This window comes from Panthera tigris, chromosome D1 (assembly GCF_018350195.1).
Source record: "Panthera tigris isolate Pti1 chromosome D1, P.tigris_Pti1_mat1.1, whole genome shotgun sequence".
NCBI classification, from domain to species: Eukaryota; Metazoa; Chordata; class Mammalia; order Carnivora; family Felidae; genus Panthera; species Panthera tigris.
Genome location: NC_056669.1, coordinates 97,295,046 through 97,319,732, shown reverse-complemented (window position 1 = coordinate 97,319,732; position 24,687 = coordinate 97,295,046). Strand labels below are relative to the sequence as shown.

At 39.4% G+C, this 24,687-nt stretch overlaps 1 protein-coding gene across 22 annotated transcripts in view; it reads left to right on the top strand.

The window, feature by feature from the left end:
* The window catches only part of PHF21A (PHD finger protein 21A), a 194,764-nt gene that overhangs the window by 153,317 nt on the left and 16,760 nt on the right, over positions 1-24,687 (top strand). For 17 of the 22 annotated variants that reach the window (XM_042957605.1, XM_042957611.1, XM_042957616.1 and 14 more), the window contains 5 exons: positions 125-418; positions 19,606-19,704; positions 22,236-22,287; positions 23,068-23,147; positions 23,585-23,672. In XM_042957605.1, coding sequence (XP_042813539.1) covers positions 125-418; positions 19,606-19,704; positions 22,236-22,287; positions 23,068-23,147; positions 23,585-23,672 — 613 coding nt within the window. The remainder of the gene's footprint in view (positions 1-124; positions 419-19,605; positions 19,705-22,235; positions 22,288-23,067; positions 23,148-23,584; positions 23,673-24,687) is intronic. The other 5 variants (XM_042957617.1, XM_042957614.1, XM_042957613.1 and 2 more) reach the window with 1 other exon arrangement.

Below are 24,687 nucleotides of genomic sequence, written 5' to 3'. Positions count from 1 at the left end.
AATAAATATTGGTACTCAATACCATTTCACATATATAGTATAAAAGACCTGGCAATGTTTTAGACTTACAAGGCTTATGAAATTTCTTGAAGTAATACAGTAATTGTTCTCTCTTTCCCCATAGGTTCGACCCAAGCCTGTGGCACAGAATAACATTCCTATTGCCCCAGCACCTCCTCCCATGCTTGCAGCTCCTCAACTTATCCAGAGGCCTGTCATGCTGACCAAGTTCACCCCCACGACCCTCCCTACCTCCCAGAATTCCATCCATCCCGTCCGTGTCGTCAATGGGCAGACTGCAACCATAGCCAAAACGTTCCCTATGGCCCAGCTCACCAGCATTGTGATAGCTACTCCAGGGACCAGACTCGCTGGACCTCAGACTGTACAGCTTAGCAAGCCAAGCCTTGAAAAACAGGTACAGGCAGAGTGTGCATCTGCTTGGGGACAGTGGCCTTGCCATTGAGGCCGGGCTGTCTCTAAATACATTCTCTCAAGAACTCTTCTCTTTATCTCAGCACCACTGTCCGTAACCTGTTGCTTATCATGTGATGGTTTATCCATAATGCAAAAGGGCCAGTCTTACTGAAGAAAGTTGGGTTGTTTTTCCCACCATCCCTGCGCAGAGGGATTCAGATTCCCGTGTGAGTGAGCTCCCCCTGCTGGTTCCGAAGCAGAAATTCACAGATGGGTTCTGCTGGTCTCAGTCAGGAAGCACAGAGATACAATGCACAGAAAATGCCTTATTAGTTTCGGCCCGATAAGAATCCAGATGAAGATACGGCTGTGAAAGTCAGGAAGAGTAAACAAAACAAGGGAAAGGATTTCATTTGAAAGATTTCCCCTGGTTATTACAGATAATGAAGAGCCAAATGAAAAAATTAAAATTTCTAAAAAGCATTTTTTAACTCTAGAGAATACAGACATTTTATTTTAGCTCAGATGTTGAAGCCTCTCGTTTGTATTTCTAAAGTCAGATTTTCTCTTAAGAATTCAAGGCTAGAGAAATACAAGTAACCTCCAAAAATACTTACGAGTTCTGTAACAGAAGACTTCCAAAAACAAGGAAAAGGATTTATAGGCAGTTACCATATTCTATTTAAAGAAAGACGAGTGATGAGAAAAGAATTTTGCAAAGAAAAGCATCGTCTTTTAAGAAAGTTGCTTTAAAAAGTCATTGACCTATTTCTAATTGCTCAGGCTTGAGTTCTCATTCATCTGAAAATAGTCTCTAGTGATCCTGAATCTTCTGCTTCTGGATGGCTGACCATGATTCAGAGAGGCTGGCCAGATGGTGGGGTATGAGAGGCTTCCTGCTGCCTTGGCCTTCTTGAACAGAGGATCCTTATGCATAGAGCACCCGGCTTTCTATCCAGACAGCTCATAAATGCAGCAGACCTTCCACTAAAAAGCTAGGTATTAAAATCTTGTGCTCAGAAAACACAAGGGAAAACACATCTGTTTTCCTGGAAAGCTTACTCAGACCCCAGAAAGTGCTTTGAGGAACATTTCAGAAATAGTTACACCTTTTTAGATACACCGTGTTAGATAATGAGCTTTTAAACTCATTATCGGCAGAACTTCATTATTAAAACATAAAAGTAAAATACTGAAGCTGAGAAGTTTGGGTAGGGGCATGTCTGGAGATCATCTCCCCTCGTGTCCTGTGCTGGCTCTCAAAGAACGCGAGGGGCCTTAGAGTTCCAAAAGAAGGTGGTTTCAAAACACTCCTTTAGATTACTAAATAGTATTTTTCTTTGACCTCTCTTTCGATATAGATACTTTTAGGAGACATTTTTTTTCAGTTTCCTTTTATTTTTGCATTTCTTATTTTTTCTGATCACATCTAAGATAATACATATTAATTATGAAAGAAAACTCTAACATTATAGAACTATATAATGTACAAAGTGCATCCACCCCGTAATGTGTGGAAAGAGTAAACTTCCCCATAATTCTAACTCCTGACTCTTGAACAGTATGAACAGTTCAGATTATCTTCCTCCATGTTTTCTATAATACATTTTTAAAGCAAAAAAACAATCTATATTTTGTAACTTGCTTTTTTTCACGTTAGATGTTGAATATCTTTTCATGTTTTGGACTTATATGTTAATAGAGCTTTTAATTTTAATTATAATGCTGTAAAAAGGTTTTCAGGAAATCTTAAAAAAGCTTTTCTAAGCAGTAAATTCCATGGTCTCTCTTTTTGTTCATCTAATAGAGGAATCAGCCGTTGCTATTTTAGTTTAGCAGACCACCTGCCATAACGGGCTTGCAGGTTAGCAAGCTCAGTCAGCAGGGGTGCTCTTTAGACTGGACTCCATTCTCAGAATTTTCTTACTTTAGATCTTTCTGCTATCCTTCTTTTCTCTTCTGTGTTTCATTTCCAGTATCACATTTATAGCCATTAGGGGATCTCAGAGATGGGCTAAAGAGTAAAGCAGTGTAAATATGTAGCCACAGAAGTACTACTCAGCGTCTGCTCACAGAGTTACCAGAACCTGCGTCCAGCATTCTCTATGTGACAAGGCTAGATGGGTTCCTTTCTGCTTTCTTCTGTTTCTTTTAGGGTGATAACATTCATTTAATAAAAATACGTTGATTACGTGCCAGTTGCTATGCCGAGTGTGATGCCTAAATACAAGGGTGGATAAATGAAAGCCTATACCCTCACAGAGCTCAATCTGTAGTGCATTTCGAACAGGTATGGAGGCTGTGCCTCCGGGGGAGGAAGCATGGCAAGTTGTATAGTTTCAAAGGCCTCCCACCTTGGCATAGAAAAGGAAGAAGGGAGTGTCAGTTACAACAATAGTGCCTCACTTCTTCCCCTGTCAGGCATTGCCAACTTCCTTCAGCCCAGATAAGAGCTCCCTGTCTTACCCTCATTAGAAGCCACATTACACTGCGACTCTGAGAAAATGAGTGCTAGAGTTTGAAGAGCTTTGAGGCTGGAAACATGTTCTAGGCAGAAAAGTAGATGGAACCAGACAGACTTACAGCCCCCATACCGCTGACTTTTATGTCCCTGTCCTCTCTAGCACTCTACAAAATGGGGCTAAACACCTGTTAATGATGGAATGAGCTAAAGCATTTAATTTAAAGTCCAATTAGACTGCGCCTGATGCAGTTAGTTCTCAGGAATTATGTTCATTTCTTAATCCACCACGCCCACCCCTGCAACAAAGACCTCTGTGTATGTCCCCAAGGCTAAGCTACTGAGAAAAAAGTGCTGGGTTCCCTGTGTGTCTTGGACAGGAACCTACACGAGATCCTCTAAACAGGATCTAAACAGTGCTTCCAAGATGAGAATATTATCCAACGTATTCTCCTCAACTTCCATTCTTCCCTCTTAGTAAACGTGAGCTGGTAACTCTTCACCTTCCATTTTAACACTGGTGCTCTAGCAGGGAAAAGAGGTCCGAGTGACCAGAGATGGATTTTGCTTTGCCTTCTTCAATCCAAATTTATTCAACCTCGATTGGTGAAACTATTTGGGCATGTATTTATTTGCAAGTGACTAACTTTGATTATTCATGCAGCCAAGTCTCAGAAGGTGAATTTGGAATTCAGGGTGTAAATGGTTAACCTAATTCTAATCTTGTTCGGAGTGTTTGATTTCTATCTTTGTAAGCAAAAAGAACCAGATTTCTAAATTCAAATAGTCACGAGTGTGAAGCAGTAAATACAAATGAGTAAAGCAGGCTGGAAGTAAACACATGGACTTTTATTTTTCAATTTTCGGTGGGAGCGTGAGTGTAAGAGATATCCCACTTTTATTCTTAGTTTCTGTTTAAAGTAGTGAGGCAAGCATGACAAAATTTAAATTTGGCCTTGGTATCAGGAAGACCATAGAATGTGGAAGAGACTGTAGTCAATGGGAAAGTAATACCGTCTCAGGAGGCAACTACTGCTTGATAATAGCCAGTTTTTATCCTACAGAAATATTTCCAAGAATGGCCAGAGATCCCGATGTTTTGAGAAGTCACCTAGTTTTAAAAATACTGGTAACTGTTTAAACACTATGTAAAGCAAAAAGATATCTGCCGGGCAACTTCATCTCTGGACAATAGTTTGTAATCTCTGATAGAGACCAGACTTTTAGCTTACTCCATTTTTAGTTTTTTGTTTTTTGGTTTTGGTTTTCCCCCATTTTTTTTTTTAACTGAGGTGAAATTCATACCACATAAAAATGAACATCGAAATGAACAATTCAGTGGCATTTAGTACATCCACAGTGTTGTGCAACCACCACCTCTGTCTAGTTCCAAAATCTTTTTATTACCCTAAAATAAAAACCAGTATCTAGTCAGTAATTACTCTCCATCCACTCCTCTCCCTCCCACTGGCAGCTGCCAGTCTGCTTGTTTGTCTCTCTAGATTTACCTATTCTGGGTATTTCATTTGGATGGAATCATATAATATGTGACCTTTTGTGTCTGGCTTCTTTCAGTTAGCATAGTGTTTTCCAGATTCATCTACATTATAACACGTATCAGTACATTTCCTTTTAATGGCTGAATAATAGTCCATAGTATGTATATACCGTAACTTGTTTATCTGTTCATCCATTGATGGACATTTGGGTTATTTCTACCTTTTGTCTGTTGGGAATGGTGCTCCTGTGAATATTTATGTACAAACATTTGTTTGAATACCTGCTTTCCATTCTTTGGGGGTATATACATACCTAAGAGTACAATTACTGGATCATGTGACGATTCTGTGTTTAACTTTTTGAGGAACTGCCACACTGTTTCCACAGCAGCTGAATCATTTTCCATTCCCACCAGCAATGTGTGAGCCTGCTGTTTGCTCCACATCCTTGGTGATACTTACTGTTTTCCCTTTTTAAAAATTATAGCCATCCTAGTAGGTGTGAAGTGGTATTTCATTGTGAGTTTGATTCGCATTTTGTTAGTGATAAATGTTGTTGTTGGACATCTTTCATGTGCTTTTTGGCCATTTGTATATTTTCTTTAGAGAAATATCCAAGTTCTTTGCCAGTTTCTATATTGGGTTGTTTGTCTTTTTGTTGTTGAGTTGTGAGGGTTCTTTGTATAATCTGGATACTAGACTCTTATCAGATACATGATTTGCAGGTATTTTCTTCCATTCTGTAGGTCGTCTTTTCACTTTTTCTTTTCTGGAAGGCTGTGTTGTCTTCATTTTATGGATAATGTACTTTGATGCCCAAAACGTTTCAATTTTGATGAAGTCCAGTTTATCTGTTTTTTTCTTTTGTTGCTTGTGTTTTTGGTGTCCTATCTAGGAATCCATGCTGACATCTAAGATAATGAAGATTTACCATAACCTAATTTTTCTTCTAAGAAGTTGTACGGTTTTAGCTCTTAAATTTAAGTTAGTAGTTCATTTTGACTTAATTTTTGTATGTAGTATGAGATAAAGGGTCCAGCTTAATGATTTCACATGTGGATATGCAGTTGTTCCAGCACCATTTGTTGAAGATACTGTTCTCTCCCCATTTGAATGATCATGACACCATTGTTGAAAACCAATTGGCAATTGATGTGTGGATTTATTTCTGGACTCTCAATCCTATTCTTTTGGTCTGTAGCTCTGTCTTTGTGCCAGTACCTACCACACTCTCTTAATTACTGTCATTTTGTAGTAAGTTTTGACATTGGAAAGTGTGAGTCCTCCAACGTTTTTCTTTTTCGATATTGTTTTGGCCATTCAGGGGTCCTTGCAATTCCTGCGTGATTTTGAGAATTGGAAAAGCCGATTCTTCCGACAAGAAAAAGCTGTTGGAATTTTCAATTCTTGAACATGGATGTCTTTCCATTTATTTAGTTTTATGTCTTTCAGCAGTGCTTTATAATTTGCAGTGCACAAGTCTTTTGTCTCCTTAGTTAAATTTATTCCTAGGTATTTTATTCTTTGGGATGCTATTATAAATGTAATTGTTTTCTTAATTTCCTATTGCAATTGTTCATTACTGTTATGTAGAAATACAGCTCATTTATCTTGTACCTTGCAACTTTGCCGAATTTTTTTATTAGCTCTAGTAGTTGTTTTGTGGATTCTTGGAATTTCTATATGTAGGATCCTCTGTAAATAGAGATAGATTTACATCATCCTTTCCAATTTTGATTCCTTTTATGTCTTTTCTTTCCTAATTGTTCTGACTAGAACTACCACCACAATGTTGAATAGTCATGGTGAAAGTGGGCATACTTCTCTTGTTCCCGATCTCGGAGCGAAAGCATTCAGTCTCTCACTGTTAAGTATGATGTTAGCTGTGGTTTCTCATAAATACCCTGTATTTATAAAGTTGAGGACGTTTCCTTCTATTTCTAGGTTTCTGAGTGTTTTATCATGAATGAATGTTGGATTTTGACAAATGCTTTTTTCTACATTTATTGAGATGATCATGTGTTGGGGAAGAGTTGCCCTCATTTACTAATGTGGTATATATTACATTGGTTTTCTTACATCTTTCGTTCCTGGGATAAGTTCTGCTTTGTCATGGTGTATCTTTTGAATATACTGTTAGATTCAGTTTGCTAGTATTTTATTAAAAATTTTTGACTGTAGGGCGGAGCGCCTAGGTAGTTCAGCGGTTAAGCGTCCGACTCTTGATTTCTGCTCAGGTCATGATCTCACGGTTTGTGGGATCGAGCCCTGTATCTGGCTGTGTGCTGATAGTGTGGAGCCTGCTTGGGATTCTCTCTCTCCCCCTCTCGGCCCCTCCCTTGCTCACATTCTCTCTCTTTCTCAAAATTAGATACATTAAAAAAAATTGAAAGAATGTTTCACTATATTCATAAGGGGCATTGGTCTGTAATTTTCTCTTTTTGTGGTGTCTTTGGCGTTAGTATCAAGGTAGGGCTGGCTTCATAGAACAAGTTAGGAAATGTTTTCCTCCTATTTTTTGGAAGATTTTGAGAAGGATCAGTGTTAGTTCTTTAAATGTTTGGTAGAATTCACCAGTGAAGCTGATTCTGAACTTTTCTTTTTGGAGAGGATTTTGATTACTGTTTCAATTTCTTTAGCTGTAACAGGTCTGTTGAGATTTTCCAGTGCTCGAGTCAATTTTGGTAATTTTTATATTTATAGGAATTTGTCCATTGCATCTATATTAATTTGTTGGTAATTCTTCATTGTACTCTCTTCTAATCCTTTTTTTTCTTCTGTAAGATAGGTAGAATGTGTATTCTGTGGTTGTTGAGTGGACTGTGCTTTATATGTATGTTAGATCTTGTTGGTTTATAGTGTTGTTCATGTTCTCCATTTCCTTATTGATCTTCTGTCTACATGTTCTTTTCTTTCTTAACTTTTCTTTTTCCTTCCTCCCTCCCTCCCTCCCTCTCTCCTCCCTTCCTTCCTTCCTTCCTTCCTTCCTTCCTTCCTTCCTTCCTAAAAGAATTTTAAGTAATCTACACCCAACGTTCCCACTTGTGTTTATGATTTTTGTTATTTGCATTTTCTGTTTTTTTAGTCTGTGCAACTAAAGGTTTCTCAATTTTGTTGATCTCTTCAAAGAATAAACTTTTAGGGCACCTGGGTGGCTCAGTTGGTTGAGCATCCAACTGCGATTCAGGCCATGATCTCAGGATTTGTGAGTTCAGGCCCCGCGTCGGGCTCGCTGCTGTCAGCTAGAGCCTGCTTCGGATCTTCTGTCCCCTCTCTCTCTGTCCCTCCCCCACTCGCTCTCACACATACTCTCTCTCAAAAAGAAAAAAAAAGAAAAAGGAATAAACTTTTGATTTCATTAATTCTATTATTTTTCTGTTCTCTATTTCATTTATTTCCACTGTAACTTTTATTATTTTCTTCCTTCTGCTAGCTTTGGCTTTAGTTGTTTTTTTTTTCTGGTTTCTTAAGGTTTTTTTAGTTCTTTAACATTTAAAGTTAGGTTATTGGTTTGAGATCAGTTTTCTTTTTTTTTTTTTTTTTTTTTTTAAGTAAACTGTTAGAGCTATAAATTTCCTCCCGAGCACTGCTTTCACTATATCACATCAGTTTTGGTATATTATGTTTTCATTTTCATTCCTCTCAAAGTATTTTCTAATTTCCCTGGTGATTCCTTCTTTGACCCATTGGTTATGTAAGAGTGTGTATTTAATTTCCACACGTTTTTAAGTTTTCTAGTTTTCCTTTATTACTGATTTCCAGCTTCTTTCTCTTGTGGTCAGAGAAGATGAGATACTTTGTATGTTGAGTCTTCTGAAATTTATTAGGATTTGTTTTGTGACCTCAAACATGATCTGTTCCAGAGAATGTGTCATGTATACTTGAGAAGAATGTGTATTCTGTTGTTGTTGAGTGGACTGTGCTTTATATGTATGTTAGATCTAGTTGGTTTATAGTGTTGTTCACGTCCTCCATTTCCTTATTGATCTTCTGTCTACATGTTCTTTTCTTTTTCCCTCCTCCCTCCTTCCCTCCCTTCCTTCCTTCCTTCCTTCCTTCCTTCCTTCCTTCCTTCCTTCCTTCCTTCCTTCCTAAAAGATTTTTAAGTAATCTACACCCGGCGTGGGGCTCGAACTCATGACCCGGAAATCAAGAGTTTCATGCTCTACCAACTGAGCCAGCCAGGTGCCCCTTCTTTCCATTCTTTAAAGTGAGGTATTAAAGTCTCCAATTATTATTATTATAGAACTATTTTATTTCTTCATTCAGTTCTGTCAATATTTGTTTCATATTTTAAGACTCTGTTGTTTGGTGCATATATATTTAAAATGTATCATGTCTTCGTAATGAACTGACCCTTTTATCAATATATAATGACCTTCTTTGTCTCCTGTAACAGTTTTTTGACTTAAGGCAAACCATTAGTATAGCTATCCCTGTACTCTTTCGGTTACTGTTTGCATGAAATATCTTTTTTCATCCTTTGACTTTCAACTTTTTTGTATCTTTGGCTTTGAGATGAGTCTATTATAGATAGCGTATATTTTGGATCATGTTTTGTTAATCCATTCTGCCACTCTCTGTCTTTTAATTTGTGGGTTGAACTCAGTTACATTTAAAGTGCTGATAGGAAAGGACTTATGCCATTTTGCTATTTGTTTTCTATACGTCTTATGTCTTTTTTGTTCCTCAGTTACTCCAATACTGCCTTCTTTTGTGTTTGGTTTTTCTTTCTAGTGCATACTTTTGATGCCCTCATTTTCTTTTCTGTGTACATTTTAGTTATTTTCTCAGTGGTTACCATGGGGATTGCAGTTAACATTCATAAATCTTTAACTGTGTCGTTTGAATTGATACAAGCTTAGCTTTAATAGTATACAAAAACTCTGTTCTATACAGCTCTGCCCCTCCTTTCTGTTGTCACAGATTTACATCTTTTGTACATTGTATGCCCACTAATATAGATTTATAATTATTGCTTTATGCATCTCTTTTCTAACTCATACAGAAAACTAAAAGAGAAGTTACAAATCAAAGATACAAAAATACTGGGTTCTGTTTTTACCTGTGTAGTTTCCTTTACTGGAATTCTTATCTCTTTGTATGACTTGAAGTTACTGTCTAGTGTCTTTTTATTTCAGCCTGAAGAACTCCTTTAGCATTTCTTTTAGGACAGATCTACTAGCAATGAACTTCCTTAGGTTTTTGCAGGATATAGCATTCTTGGTTGATAGTGATTTTCTTTCAGCACTTTATGTAATCCCCCTGCTGCTGGCCTCTGGTTTCTGGGGAGAAGTTGGCTGCTAACCACATTGAGGACCTTTTCTGTGTGATGCATCACTTCTGTCTTACTCCTTTCAAGACTCTCTCTTTGCCTTTGTCTTTCAACAGTGTGACTACAATGTGTCTCACTGTGAATCTCTTTTATTTTATTTATTTTTAATCATTTTTATGGGAACACACATTTTATTTTTTTTATTTTTAAAATTTTAATTATTTTATTTTTTAAGCTTTTATTTTAATTCCAGCTAGTTAACATACAGTGTTATATTAGTTTTAGGGGTACAATATAGTGAGCCAACAGTTCCATACATCACCTGTTGCTCACCACAAGTACACTCCTTAACCCCTTTCACCTATTTCACCCATCCCCACCCACCTCCCCTCTAGTATCCATCAATTTGTTCTCTATAATTAAGAGTCTGGTTCTTCATTTGTCTCTTTTTTTCCCTTTGCTCATTTGCTTTTTGCTTTGTTTCTTAAATGCCACACATGAGTGAAATCATATGGTATTTGTCTGACTTACTTCGCTTAACATTATATTCTCTAGATCCATACATGTCATTGAAAATGGCAAGATTTCATTCTTATGGCGAAATGATATTCCATTCTGTGTGTGTGTGTGTGTGTGTGTGTGTGTGTGTGTGTGTGTGTACACACAGCATATCTTCTTTGTCCACTTATCCAACATAGGGGTGTATGTATCCCTTTGAATTAGTGTTTTTGTGTTCTTTGGGTAAATACCCAGCAGTGTGATCACTGGATTGTGGGGTAATTCTATTTTTAACTTTTTGAGGAACCTCCATACTGTTTTCCAGAGCAACTGCACCAGTTTGCGTTCCCACCAAAAGTGCAAGAGGGTTCCTTTTACTCCACGTCTTCGCCAACACCTGTTGTTTCTTGTGTTATTGATTTTAGCTTTTCTGCTAGGTGTGAGGAGGTATCTCATTGTAGTTTTGATTTGCATTTCCCCAATGGTAAGTGATGGTGAATATCTTTTCATGTAATGTGTTGGCCATCTGAAAGTCGTCTTTGGGGAAATGTCTCTTCATATCTTCTGCCCATTTTTAATTGGATTATTTATTTTTTGGATGTTGACTTTTATAAGTTATTTATATATTTTGGATACCAGTCCTTTATCAGATAATCCTTTATCATTTGCAAATAGTGAAAGGTTTACTTCTTCCTTATCAATTTGAATGACTTTTACTACTTTTTGTTGTCTGATTGCTATGGCTAGGACTACCAGTACTATGTTGAATAGAAGTGGTGAGAGTGCACATCCTTGTCTGGTTCCTGACCTTGGGGAAAAAGCTCTCTTTTTCATATATGGCTTTTATTGTGTTGAGGTATGTTTCCTCTTACAACAAAGTATGTAAACCTACTTTGTTGAGGGTTTTTATCATGAATGGATGTTGTACTTTGTCAAATGCTTTCTCTGCATCTACTGAAATGATCTTATGGTTCTTACCCTTTCTCTTATGATGTGATGCATTACACTGATTAATTTGTGAATATTGCACCACCCTTGCAACCTAGGAGTAAATCCCACTTGGTTGTGGTGAATGATTTTTTTAAAGTATTGTTGAATTCGTTTTGCTATTTCTTTGTTGAGGATTTTTACATCTAGTTTCATCATGGATATTGGCCTGTAGTTTGTTTGTTTGTTTGTTTTTTAGTGGTGTCTTTATCCAGTTTTGGTATCAGGATAATGCTGGCCTCATTTGGAAGTTTTCCTTCCTTGTCTATTTTTTGGAATAGTTTGAGGAGGAGAGGTATTAACTCTTCTTTAAATGTTTGATAGGATTAACCCATGAAGCCTATCTGGCCCTGGACTTTTGTATATTGGGAGTTTTTTGATTACTAATTCAATTTCTTTGCTGGTTATTAGTCTGTTCAAATTTTCTATTTCTTCTTGTTTCAGTTTTTGTAGCTTATATTTTTCTAGGAATTTATCCATTTCTTCTAGGTTATGCAATTTGTTGGCATATAGCTTTCCACAATATTCTCTTATAACTGTTTGTATTTCCGTGGTGTTGGTGGTTATTTATCCTCTCTCATTTGTGATTTTATTTATTTGGGTCCTTTCTCTCTTTTTCTTGGTAAGTCTGGCTAAGGGTTTATCAATTTTATTGATTTTTTTTTTCAAAGAACCAGCTCCTGATTTCATTGATCTGTTCTATTGTTTTTTATAGTTTCTATATCATTTATTGCTGCTTAATCTTTATTATTTCCTTCCTTCTACTGGTTTTAGGTTTTGTTTGTTGTTCTTTTTCTGGCTCCTTTAGGTGTAAGGTCGGGTTGTTCATTTGAGATTTTTCTTGCTTCTTGAGGTAGGCCTGTATTGCTGTAAACTCTCCTCTTAGAATCTGTTTTGCTGCATCCCAGAGGTTTTGCACCATTGTTTTCTTTTTCATTTGTTTCCGTGTACTGTTTTGTTTCTTCTTTTATTTCCTAGTTAACCCATTCATTGTTTAGTAGCACGTTATTTAACTTCCATGTATTTGTGATCTTTCCAGGTTTTTTCTTGTTGGTTGACTTCTGGTTTCATAAAGTTGTGGTCAGATAAGATGAGTGGTATATCTTTGATCTTCTTGAATTTGTTGAAGCTTGTTTTGTGGGCTAATATGTGGTCATTCTGGAGAATGTTCTGTGTGCGCTTGAAAAGAGTGTGTATTCTGCTGTTTTAAGATGGAATGTTCTGAATATATCTGTTAAATCCATCTGTTCCAGTGTGTCATTCAAAGCCACTGTTTCCTTGTTGATTTCTGTTTGGATGATCTGTCTGTCAATGTAAGTGAGGTGTTAAAGTCCCCTATTATTATTGTATTATTATTGATTAGTTCCTTTATGTTTGTTACTGTTTTATAGATTTGGGTGCCTCTCTGTTGGGTGCATAAATATTTACAGCTGTTATATCTTCTTGTTAGATAGTACCCTTATTATTATTATTATTATTATTATTATTATTATTATATAGTGTCCTTCTTTATCTCTTGTTACAGTCTTTGTTTTATAAATCTATTTTAGGGGTGCCTGGGTGGCTCAGTCAGTTAAGCGTCTGACTCTTGGTTTTGGCTCAGGTCATGATCTTGCAGTTCATGAGTTCGAGCCCCACATCAGGTTCCACTCTGACAGTGCAGAGCCTGCTTGGGATTCTCTTTCTCTCCTTCTCTCTCGCCCCTCCTCTGCTTGCTCTCTCAAAGTACATAAATAAATTTAAAAAACTAAAGTCTATTTTATTTGATATAAGTATTAGTACTCTGGCTTTCTTTTGACCTCCATTTCATTTGCATGATAGATGTTTCTCCATACCCTCACTTCCAGCCTGTGTCTTTAGGCCTAAAATGAGTCTCTCATAGACAGCATATATAGATGGGCCTTGTTTTTTAAATCCACTCTGTCACCCTGTTTCTTTTGATTGGAGTGTTTACTGCATTTATATTCAAAGTAATTATTGATCGATAGATATTTATTGCCATTTTATTACCTGTCTTGTGGTTATTTCTGAAGATTTTCTCTGATCCCCTCTTGTCTTTCTTTTGCTGATTTTCTTTAGTGACATATTTGGATTTCTTTGTCTTTATTCTTTGCATATTTATTAGTGGTATTTGATATATGGTTACCATTAGATTTGTATATAACCTCTTCTGCATATAGCGGTCTGTTTTAAGTTGATGATTGTTTAAGTTTGAACCCATTCTTTTCTACTCTCCTACCCACATTTTAGGTATATGTCATTATATTTCACATCCTTTTTTTGTGAGTTCCTTGACTGATTTTTTTAATAGAAATATTCACTTTTACTTCTTTTGTGTTTCCTACCTCTGTACTGTCACTTTTGGTCTCTCCTTCTACTCAAAGAGTCCCCTTTAATATTTCTTGCAGGGCCGGTTTAGTGGTCATGAACTCCTTTGGTTTTGTTTTTTTTAGGAAACTCTTCATCTCTCTATTCTGAATGATAGCCTTGCTGGATAGAGTATTTTGGGCTGTAGAATTTTCCCGTTCAGCACTTTGAGTATATCATGCCACTCCATTCTGTCTTGGAAAGTTTCTTTGGAAAATCTCCTGAAAGCTTTATGGGTTTTCCCTTGGAAGTTACTGACTTCTTTTGTATTGCTGCTTTAAAGTTTTTTTCTTATCACTATTTTTGCCAATTTGAATATAATATGTCTGTGTATGAATCTGCTTTTGTTGATTTTGACGGGAGTTCTCTGTGCCTGCTGGATCTGGATATCGGTTTCTTTCCCCAGATTAGGGATGTTTTCAAATACTTTTTCCTCAAATAAGTTTTCTGCCCCCTTTTCTCTTTCTTCTTTTTCTGGGACTCCTACACTATGACTGTTACTATATTTGATGGAGTCACTGAGTTCTCTAAGTGTATTCTCATTTTGCCTAGTTCTTTTTTCTTTCTTTTGTTCAGCTTGATTATTTTCCATTACTCTGTGTTCTAGGTCATTAATTCATTCTTCTGCTTCTTCCAGCCCTCTCTTCATTCCATCAACCTATTTTTCATTTACTGAGCCCTTTATGTCTGCTGTGTTATTCCTTATCTCCATGTTAAGGGTCTTCCACTCTTTTCTCAAGTTCAGCGCATATCCTAATAATCATTGCTTTAAATTCTTTGTCAGACATGTTACTTATATCTGTTTTGCTTACATCTCTGACCATGGCCTTGTCCTGTTCTTTCATTTCAGATATATAAATGTCTCTCACTTTGTCTGCCTCTCTTTTTCTGTTTCTGTGTGTAAGAAAGTCAGCTGTGTCTTCTGCTCTTGAAAGTAGTGACTGTATGAAGAAGAGGTCCTAGAATGCCCTCTGCAGTGCAGTGTCCCCTGTTCACCAGAACGTGGCACTTCAGGAGAGTATCCTGTGTGTTGCTTACGCCCTGCTGTTGTGTCTGAGTCACTTTTCCTTTCACTGCAGTCGTCTGTACTGACTCTCCGCCTCTTGTGGGCTGTGCTTGCTGTCTGTGGTGTTTGTGGGACCCAAGCAGACCACATCTGAGAGGTCGTGCCCTCTGGGGAACTTGTGAGGGGGATGGTAGTGTTAGCACAATTTGCGCTGGGCCACTAGTCCTGTCCTATGGGGAATCTCCCAAAGCATTTGGGGACTGCGTGCCAGGCTGGCCAGGGGAGTGAGGTGGGCACAGCTGGGCCTGGTGCACGATGGCAAGGGCATGCTGTGGCAGCTGTGCACTCAGTGGCTGGGCGGGTATGTACACTAACAAAATTTGCCCTGAGCCCAAGGCCAAGGCTAGCAGGCTTAGAGTGGATGAGTCCTCTGGAGAGCTCGTGGGTGTGGTGCCCCTGCCAGCTGGTTAGGTAGCAAGTGTCTATGCAGTGCTGCCTCCCGCAGGTGGCTCTGTTTATGCTGCGGGTTGGCGGCGGTGGGGAGGGGCGTGGAGAGAATGGCATCTGCCAGCTCCCTTGTTATCAGAGAAGTCCCCCAACACACTTCAAAATCAATGTGAACGGATCTGTCTCCCATTTGCCCCCAGCGTTGTGTTGTGCAAATTGCCGTTTTTATGTTTTCTTGGCTCAGCCTGCTCTCTTTAAGGATGGCGACCCAGCTTTCATTCACCCTCACCCTGGCTCACCCAGTGTTGAGTCAGCTGACTTTTAAAGCTTCAGGCTCCAAGTCCCACTGGTTTTAAAACTCATGGAATTCAGCCCTGTTTTTAAAGCCAAATGTTATGGAGATCATTCTTCCACATGTGAGCTCCCTGGTACGAGGGCCCATTTTTCTCTCTCCTGCACACAGCTCTCTCCCTCCTGCCGGCAGCCTCCCTCTGCCTTTCTGACCTTCCTGACCTTTCAGGTGCAGCTTCTTCTCTATATTTAGTTGTAGAATGTGTTGCTCCAGTCTTCAGATTGCATTCCTGTTTATTGACTTGGATGTGGTTAAAATCTGGTTGTAAATGTGGGGACAGGGAGAACTCAGGGGCCTCCTGCTCTGCCATTTTCCCACATACTGTGAATGTCTTTTGAGTTTATTCTACGTGGATGTCACTGAGCTTCTTGGATGTGTAGATTTCTGTCTTTCATCCAGTGTGGGAAGTTTTGAGCTATTAATCCTTCAGGTATTATCTCTGCTGCTCTCTCTCTCTCTCTCTGCTTGTCCTGTCCCCCTGGGAGTCCATAATGCATATGTTGATGATATCCCACAAGTCCCTTAGGCTCTGTTCATTTTTCTTCATGTTTTTCCTTTCTGTTCCTCAGACTGGACAATTTCCGTTGTCCTGTCTTGGACTTCACTGATTCTTTCTTTTGCCTGAACCCTTCTAGAGAATTTTTCATCTCAACTTGTATACTTTTCAGCTCCAGAGTTTCTATTTGGTTCCTTTCCATAATTTCTATCTCTTTATAGGTAGTGTCTTTTTTGGTGAGAAATTGTTCTCCTGGTTTCTTTCAATTCTTTGTCCATAGTTTCCATTAGCTCTGTGAGCATATTTAATTAGTTTTTTTTCTAGAGAGTCCAGGGCTGGACTGGGCTTCCTTAAGGCCAGTTTTTGTTGATTTTGTTTCCCTACAAATGGGCCATACCTTCCTGTTTTCTTTGTATGCCTTCCAATTTTTTGTTGAAAACTCTTCATTTTGAAATTACAATGTGATAACTCGAGATTAGATTCTCCTCCCACCCCAGGGTTTGGTTGAGGACTGCAGTTATCTGTTTAGTGCCGTTACCAAACTGTTTTTGCAAAAACTGTATTTCTTGTCATGTATAGTCACTGAACTCTCTGTTCTGTTGTCTCAGTAGTCAGCTAGTGACCTGACAGATTTTCTTAAACAACTGGAGCCAAAAAAAAACAATAATAATAATAATAATAATAATAATAATAATAACAACAACTAAATTTTTTTTAAAAAGACACAACACAACTTTCCCAGTCCTTGCACATTGGCTCTGAGCAGGGTTACTTCGTCAGTTCTAAGCCAGGCCATCTGTAACTCTGCCTTAGCCTTCACCTCTTCCTTGGATACAGCTCAAAGATCAGCCAGCAGTGCAAACCTAGAGTTCTCTCACATCTTTTCTAAACATGCATCTAGCCCTGGGAATGTGCGGTACATTCTGGATGCCCCAGTATATGTGATAGCCCTTGAAAGCCACCACTCTTCCAGGAGTCGTCTTCTTCAGCCTCCTCCTTCCCAGGCCTTTGGGTCTGTCTGCTGTATATTCCATCCACCATCTCCCTTACACCAGGTGACTATGGGTAACATGTATCTTTAGATGCTTTCATCAGATGTCACCCCGAAAGCCACTTTGGCCTAATAAGGTGGGCAACACAGAGGTCAGCCTCTGTACCAGTCCTCAGGGAACCACCACACAGATCAAAACGCCCAACCACGGGTGTTTTAGAAGGTCCATATTGTTTCCCTTAGCACCAGCAAGCCACGCTGGGAACACAGGTTGCCATCTGCAGAGCCTCTGCCCAAGCTGTGGAATGGGGATTTGTAGATAGGTAAGGAAAAAATGCTTTCTCAGTGAAATTTAGCAGTTTCTTTCTTCAGTCAGTGTCCCCTTGGTTGCTATAAGGTTTTTATTAGATTCCAGAATTCTAAAAAGCGGATTCTGTTTTTGCCAGCTTAATGATTGCTTCAGTGGAAGGACTAAAAGGACTAATTCTTAGTGCTCCCTGTTCTGCCATTTCTGTCACTCCCCCAGCCCTACTGTTTTTGGTTTGCTTTAAGCAGCTTAAAACAACAAATATTTTATTATTCCCTATAGCTTGTGAGGGTCAGGAATCAGTTTGCCTCTTAGCTGGGTGGTTCTGTCTCAAGGTCCCTCACAAGTTTGCTTTCAAACTTGTAAGCCAGGGCTATAGTCATCTCAAGGCTCCACTGGGGGCTGGATAATTCACTTCCCAGCTCAGTCCCGTGGTTGTTGGCAGGTCTCACTGCCCGCTGGCTGCTGGCTGGAGCTTCGTTCCTTTACCGCACAGGCCTCTGCGCAGTGCTGTTCACAGCGTGGCCTGGTTTCCCACGAGCAGGAGCTCCATGAGAGAAAGATGTCTCCCCAGTGTTTTTTATTGTTTTAATTTTGTTTGGATGCTTTTGGTGTTTTTTATCCAACCCTGAGATAATTGTACTCTTCTTGAATGAGAGAGCAAATTTGAACCCAGATTCAACTGGGTTGAATTCAACTCCCAACTCTTAGTGGAGAGGAATTGGCTTGTCCTTTCCCAGAGGCATTGCCACTGTGTGTGTCACTCAGCCTTAGAAGTGGAACCAAGAGACCCCCCAAAATTTCACACAACCTTGGAGTGGATCAGCAGACCCTTCCAGGTGACCTTCTCTTATCTCCCCTCCCTCAGACTTCCTGCCCTTCCTCACTCAGAAAGCTATGAAAATAAGCTTTCTGGACACCCAGGCCCTTAAAGATGACACTATAACCTACTTCCCCATCGTGTACCCTTATAGATGTATTTGGTGGTTTGTTTTATGGAGGAAATGTGTCCTTTTTGGTTAAAAAAAATGTGAGAGAGAAGTACGTGATTCTTCTGGAAGGCATTGTACTAGGTAGGCACAGAGGACTGCAAATGTGTATAGAACAGTGTCTTCTCTCAAGTAGCTTATCATAGAGAAGGAAATAGAATAGGGCATTGGTAAAATATAAAATATCATGGGGCACCTGGGTAGTTCAGTCAGTTAACCTTCCAGCTCTTGGTTTGGGCTCAGGTCATGATCTCACGGTTTGTGGGTTCGAGCCCTGCATCGGGCTCTGCACTGACAGCACGGAGCCCACTTGGGATTCTCTGTCTCCCTCTCTCTGCCCCTCCCTGCTCACACATGTCCTTGCTCCTTCTCTCTCTCTCAAAATTAAATAAGTAAACATTAAAAAAAAAAAAATCAGGCAGCATTTGCCCCAGAACAGTGGTTGCCACAGTATTGATAATGGCAGATGCTTACATTCTCCTAAAATAATAAATATGAGAAGCAGAAGGAAAATACAGAAGTGGCTAGGAAAGAAAGTGAAAGATCTTTGTGATTGTATGTGTTCTTCAGATCTAGTAACATATTTCACGACATAATGATTTTTGAGAACTTTTGCTGTCCTGCTCACAGGACAGAATCCTACTCATTAGTAATCACAGTTTTACCCTCATTTAATTTCTTGTTACCATACAAAAAGACCATTAGCATCCACGTGTTTTTTATTTGAAAAAGTAAAGTAGGTTTGTGTTCACAGTTTTTGTATCCACTTTTCTAATATCATTTCAGTATTTCCAGAGGGGTTCGTAAAATGAATTAGCCACTGGATCATAATAAGAATAGTAATGCAAACTGAGCCTACCAGTTTGCTAGGTGCCATTTGTTCTTAAAGATGATAACAATACTGGTGTTCTTTTGTCGGAATGGATGCATCTGGAAGACAAAGTTGGGGGTAATCGGATTGTTAGCCTCTTACAAGATGACCTTTTCTTGGCAAGCGCATCTCTCCTCTAATGGATGCTACAGGCAGGTGTTAAATATCCCAAGTGAGGGTAATTCTGCCTCTTCTCTTAGGTGATGATCGGAATTGGAAAGAGAAGAATGTGTACGCAAGATTTTTTTTTTTTTTTTACGTTATTCAGATCTTAAGCTTGCAGTGGACTGGAGCTTAACCTATGTGTAATAAGAATGGGCTTGCTCTGGAAAACTGTCCCTACATCCTAAAATACATTGAAATCAGAGCAGCCTATACTCATTTTTATACAGAGGAATTAAAGTGTGGATTTTTCTTTTTGTGTAGTTTAGACTATTACAGTTATAGATTCATATCTACCCTAGTTATACAATTTAATTATTTCAACTAGGGCCTTCCAAAATATAATCCATATTATCTCTTTTATTAATATGTTTCCAATTTGAGTATGTTCTTTTTTCCTTCTTTGTTGTCTACAAACTATGTTTTCATTTTTTTAACGAAAAACGAATTCTGAATTTTCATTTACTTTTCCTTCCTTAGACAATTAAATCCCACACGGAAACCGATGAGAAACAAACAGAGAGCCGTACCATCACTCCACCTGCTGCACCCAAACCAAAACGGGAGGAGAACCCTCAGGTAGGCTTAGCCCTCCAAAGGCATGGCTCAGTCTATGAGATGTGACTTATTCTCATAAACCAGGAGAGACACCTGCCCTCTGAATCACTTGATTTTCCTTTTCTTGTGCTTCCACATGACTCAGTAATGTTATTGCCAAGTCAGTTTGGCCTAAGGTAGATTAAGAGTGGGTCCTGGCGTGTCCCTGAGCTGGCGTACAGACATTTCATGCACATGTTACAAATTTGAAATGTAAGATTAGTGATCATTTTCCCAGGTATCCCATTGCATTCCTCATGATAGTTATGTGTTGTCTCAGCCAACATTTCTAAGAGGTCCCTACAGTTCACTCAGCTGAGGTCTGCTTATGTTATTGATTATAGTTGTTACATGTGCACTTTTGTTACTACTGTTAAATTGCACCAGATTCTCAAATCCCAGATAAACCAGTAGCCTAAAAGGAGTTCATTGAAGCATAAAAGTAGGGATGAAAATAGTAACATATGTACCATAACTTAGGATAGAATTACAGAGTCACATAGTAAACAGGACTGGTACAAATACAGAATGTAAATTCACGTGTCCCCTTAGACGAGGGAATTTTTTAGTTTGGCTTTTGCATAAGCAGCTCTAAAAGAAAAATGTGTGCAGGTAATACGATGATGAAGATATAATAGTTGGATTTTATTAGACCAACACTCTATTTCCCTGTATCCTCAGTGCATTCTTTTTAATGAAACCATTCAGATCGTGGCAGGAAGCCATCAAAGCTTCATGTCCTTTTTTTAAAAGCAGTGATTTATTGGGTGCAGGTTTTTCTAAAACAAGTATAAATTATAATTCTTTCTGATATGAAATGGATTAATTTTTAATATATCTTTGAAAAAGAGACCAAAACTTGAGCCAGAAAGAAGGACCAGTGATGCAAATTGCTGAGGACCTTACGAAGTCATCCAGAAAATTATCAAAGGAAACCAAAGGATATCTTACGTTAGTTGCCCAGTGTGGGCAAGCAAGTACCACCATGTGTAGTCGTGTATATTTCACCTTCTGACTGGTGAAATCACTGCCATAAAGAGAATAAATTAGTTCCTGGCACACGTGTGATACACAGATGAGGCAAAAGTTCTTGACAACTTTTTATTCTCTTTATCACTGAAAATCTGTTCCAGAGGAGAGGAGATTTTTTTTTTTTCACTTAATAATTTTTTGTGAGCTTGATCTAGACTGGCAAAGATGAGTTGGATGTGACTGGCCAAGACGAGTACTGTTACTTGATCAAAAGAAGCTGCCTCTGAATGTCAGTCCACATACTGTTTTATTAACAGAGAACAGTTGGCAGACAGCCTCCTAATCTTGATTAGGTTGTGAAGAATATTCGTGGAAAGCAGGAATGTAGTTAATTGGCAATCACAAAATGTATGCTATTTCAGCATGGCAGCAAGTCCCAAGAGTGCTTTTCCTTGCTGACGTACCCTGGCTGTCAGGGGGATAGGTGCCCACCTGTTTTTTAAATAAGAAATAAAATAAAAACATTTCTTCAGAACTCTGAGGATACCACTAAAGGACACTTCTGTGTTCTCAAGTGCCTTGTTCAGGGACTGTTTCTTCCTAAAACACTCAGTATCTTAAATAGCTTGAACCTGTCACTTCAGGCCAAAATATCATTTGTATTGAATGTTGAGGGTTGAATAGATCCTGTTGCTGTTGAATAGGTCGGGATTTTTAAAGACCAAACTAGGATATAAACAACTCTACAGGAATATGTCTCCTAACAACTGCTGATGTTCTCTGTTATCTGTGAGAGAAATTGATGATGTATTATTTGGCATAGATAGCAACCACAGGCAAAGATGTGCTTTCTAGACCATATGTAACCACAGAGCAAAACAGGAATCAGTATGTTGCTCCCTCCAACTTTAAGCGTCTAATGCTCCAGCTTTGGGGTTCAGTATTCTAATCAATTTAACTTCTGATGGAGCCCTGAGAGTGGTCTCCAAAGAGAGACTGCTCTGTAATTTTTAGGTCCACGTTTCATTTAAAAATCATAGTATGAAGCAGAACCATCTGCTGTTGTTCCTAAAACTCATTTAGCCTGAAGTTAGCACTGTCCGGTCATTGGCAGTAACAATGTTAGAACCCTTGACCTGTCAGGACAAGTGAAGTACTTGGAATTTGGAGCTTGTTGTTTGGGAAGCTCTTTGTAACCCTCTGCATGTTTTTGAGTGTGATATCGTCTTCCTATCTAAGAGGCTTTTTTGGAAAACAACAACTACAACAACAACAACAACAAAACTTAGGTCACGCAAAGATACTGATCTCTGTCATTGAGAAAGTGGAACATGCAGGTCCCAGTCCTTCTCTTTTGATCCCCGTAAGACCAGAAAGCCTCCAGAGTGGCTCTAGAAGGTGTTTGTTCTTTGGTCACCTGATCTCGGCCTCCTTCAAGTGACCAGCCTGTTGGACTGGCTTTGCCTAGGAGTCTAACTAGGAACCTGCAGTTGGCTTTGTGAGAACCCAAACTGAAACACATTCTTGTTTCTCTGGCACAGAAACTTGCCTTCATGGTGTCTCTAGGATTGGTAACACATGACCATCTAGAAGGTAAGAGAAGATATTTGTGGTGCTGCCTTATTTCTGGTCCAGAGCTTTATTCTTGAAAATGGGGTTGACTTAAAAAAAAAAAAGAAAGAAAGAAAATGGGGTTGACTTTATTGCTAAGATATATAGAACACTGAAACGCCAACAGAGTATGATTCAACTAGTGTGGACTTTATTTCCTTTGGAGTCCAACTTGCCTTTCCTCTATCTAATATTCATCCCTTCCCCTCCCTGTGGTGATCCACGCTGCTGTCCAGGGGAGACTCCCCACTTGCCTGGATTAAAGCGACTTTTTTTTTTTCCTGACCGCATGGAGTATCAAATGCCCCTCTGACAAGTCTCTGTCTGTATTTTTCAGTCACGCTAGGTTATCAGAATCCTAAGAACAGTTACAAGGCTATACCTGTCCTAGTCATTTAATTCAAGAATGGTGAACTATGGTTATTCAGTCCAGGTCTATGGAAAAAGTTCATCCACCCCTATATTAAAGTGACCTAAAAATAGATGAGGATAGCTTATTTACACACGCTGTCCACTGTTAAGCTCTTGGTCACAGAGAGCCACATTATAGGACAGCATGGTCTCGCTTTCTGAGAGGTGAGCATAGATGGTCCTACATTATTTGCTCCCAGTGGTATGCTTGCCTCTGCTGAGGCTGCAGTGAAACAAAGAGATTTGCCCCATTTCTGATTTGTCCTGGGAAAGCCAAAAGATAAAAAATGAAGTTAAATTTTTGAGGCTCTCCATATCTCTTTTCTAATTCAGACCTTTTGCTTTCCCAAGAAATCCAAAGCAAGAGGCAAGAGCGAAAAAGAAGAACAACAGCCAATCCAGTATACAGTGGAGCTGTCTTTGAGCCAGAGGTATTCCTGGCCAGAGCTTGGCCCTTCCTGTTCTAGTTTTGTTTATGATTTTTTCCATCACCTCCCATCTGAAAACCTGCTGAAGAGCAGTACCCTGATTGTACTTGGCCCGCTTTGCGAAATGATGGGTTTTTCTCCAGCTGATCATCCTGTCTCATTTTTATTATTCACTGCTTTCCCCTTAGTTTTTTTCCTAAGTTTGAGCAAATACAGACCCACCTTAAAAATGTAACTCCTCTTGGCTTCAACTCAGCCGTCATCTGAAGCAGAGGCAGACCTCTCTGGAATATTCTCTCAGAGCCAAGTATATATAATAAAGCCCATTTAGCACTGAGACCTTGGGTTGACTAGCACTAACTCGTTGGCATGTTGACAGGCGTGCTACGCCTGGTCTATAGCTTGTGCCAGTATCGGTGGTAACCGTGCTATTCAACCAGTTACCTTTCCTTCTTCAATCCTCAAAGCGTAAGAAGAGTGCAGTCACATACCTGAACAGTACAATGCATCCTGGGACCCGGAAGAGAGGTGAGTACCTTTTTGTAGCTTTCCCTTGCTGTTGCTTCTGCTTTCTGTGTTGTGTTTCTCCCCCCCCCCACCCCCCACCGCCCCTTCCTCCCCTTTGTCCTAGAGCCTAACTCCTAAATCCCTTGAAAATAGTTTTATTATTGTCATTCTCTGAAAATGGGTGGGGGGAAGACAGTGAGATTTCTTATTAGAGTTCTGTATACTGAATCAAAAGTTGCCTTTCCTTGGCTTCTGGCAAGGCTGACTCAAGGAGGTGGCTTAATACAGCATTTCTGCCCCAGGCCCACCAGGCTGTCCTTGAATAGCACAGGGAACAGAACATTGTGCGAAAGGAAGCATTTTAGCATCATTGAGCATAACAGAGCACTGCTGTTGCCAAGGTGCTCTTAGAAGTGCCTAGGTCATCCTGCTGCCAGCGAGACCAGAGCATGACTCGAGTTTCTGTGAGCCGCAGACTTTCCAGGAAGGAGAGAGGTGGCCACACCAAGAACTTAGGATCTAGGAGTTGAGGGCATCTCCAGCTAAGGAAGAGAAGGTCGTTGTCAGAACTGGCTCCCCGAAGCAGAAGTTTCTAAAGAGCTCCATCCCCATATTTCAGACCTCCCAGGGTGGGCATTGCACCTTAACTCGTGGGCAGAGGCCGCAGCACCCTCCATGCAGGTCTAAATAGGTCTTAATAGCTCAGAGTTTGAGCTCATAAACAAGGTTCTGAAATTGTACTTTGATGTCAGTAATACATCCCAAGGTCCCTTTCTCCACATGATAATGTGTCCCTGAATTATAGTTCCAGGCTAGAAAGGTTGCAGAGTGAGTGGAGTAGCATACTAATTTTTGCATATGCACACACTGTCTCAGGAGCGGTTGGAAGCTTAGGAGGTCATCCACGCTCTTTTCTTTTGTCTTCCTTAGTCAAGGCTACAGCTGTACCATTACCACGTCCTTACCCGAAAGAGATAGCGTACCCACCCTCAGTGACCCATTCTAACGTTTCATTAGCCCTGTCCTTTAAGTAGCC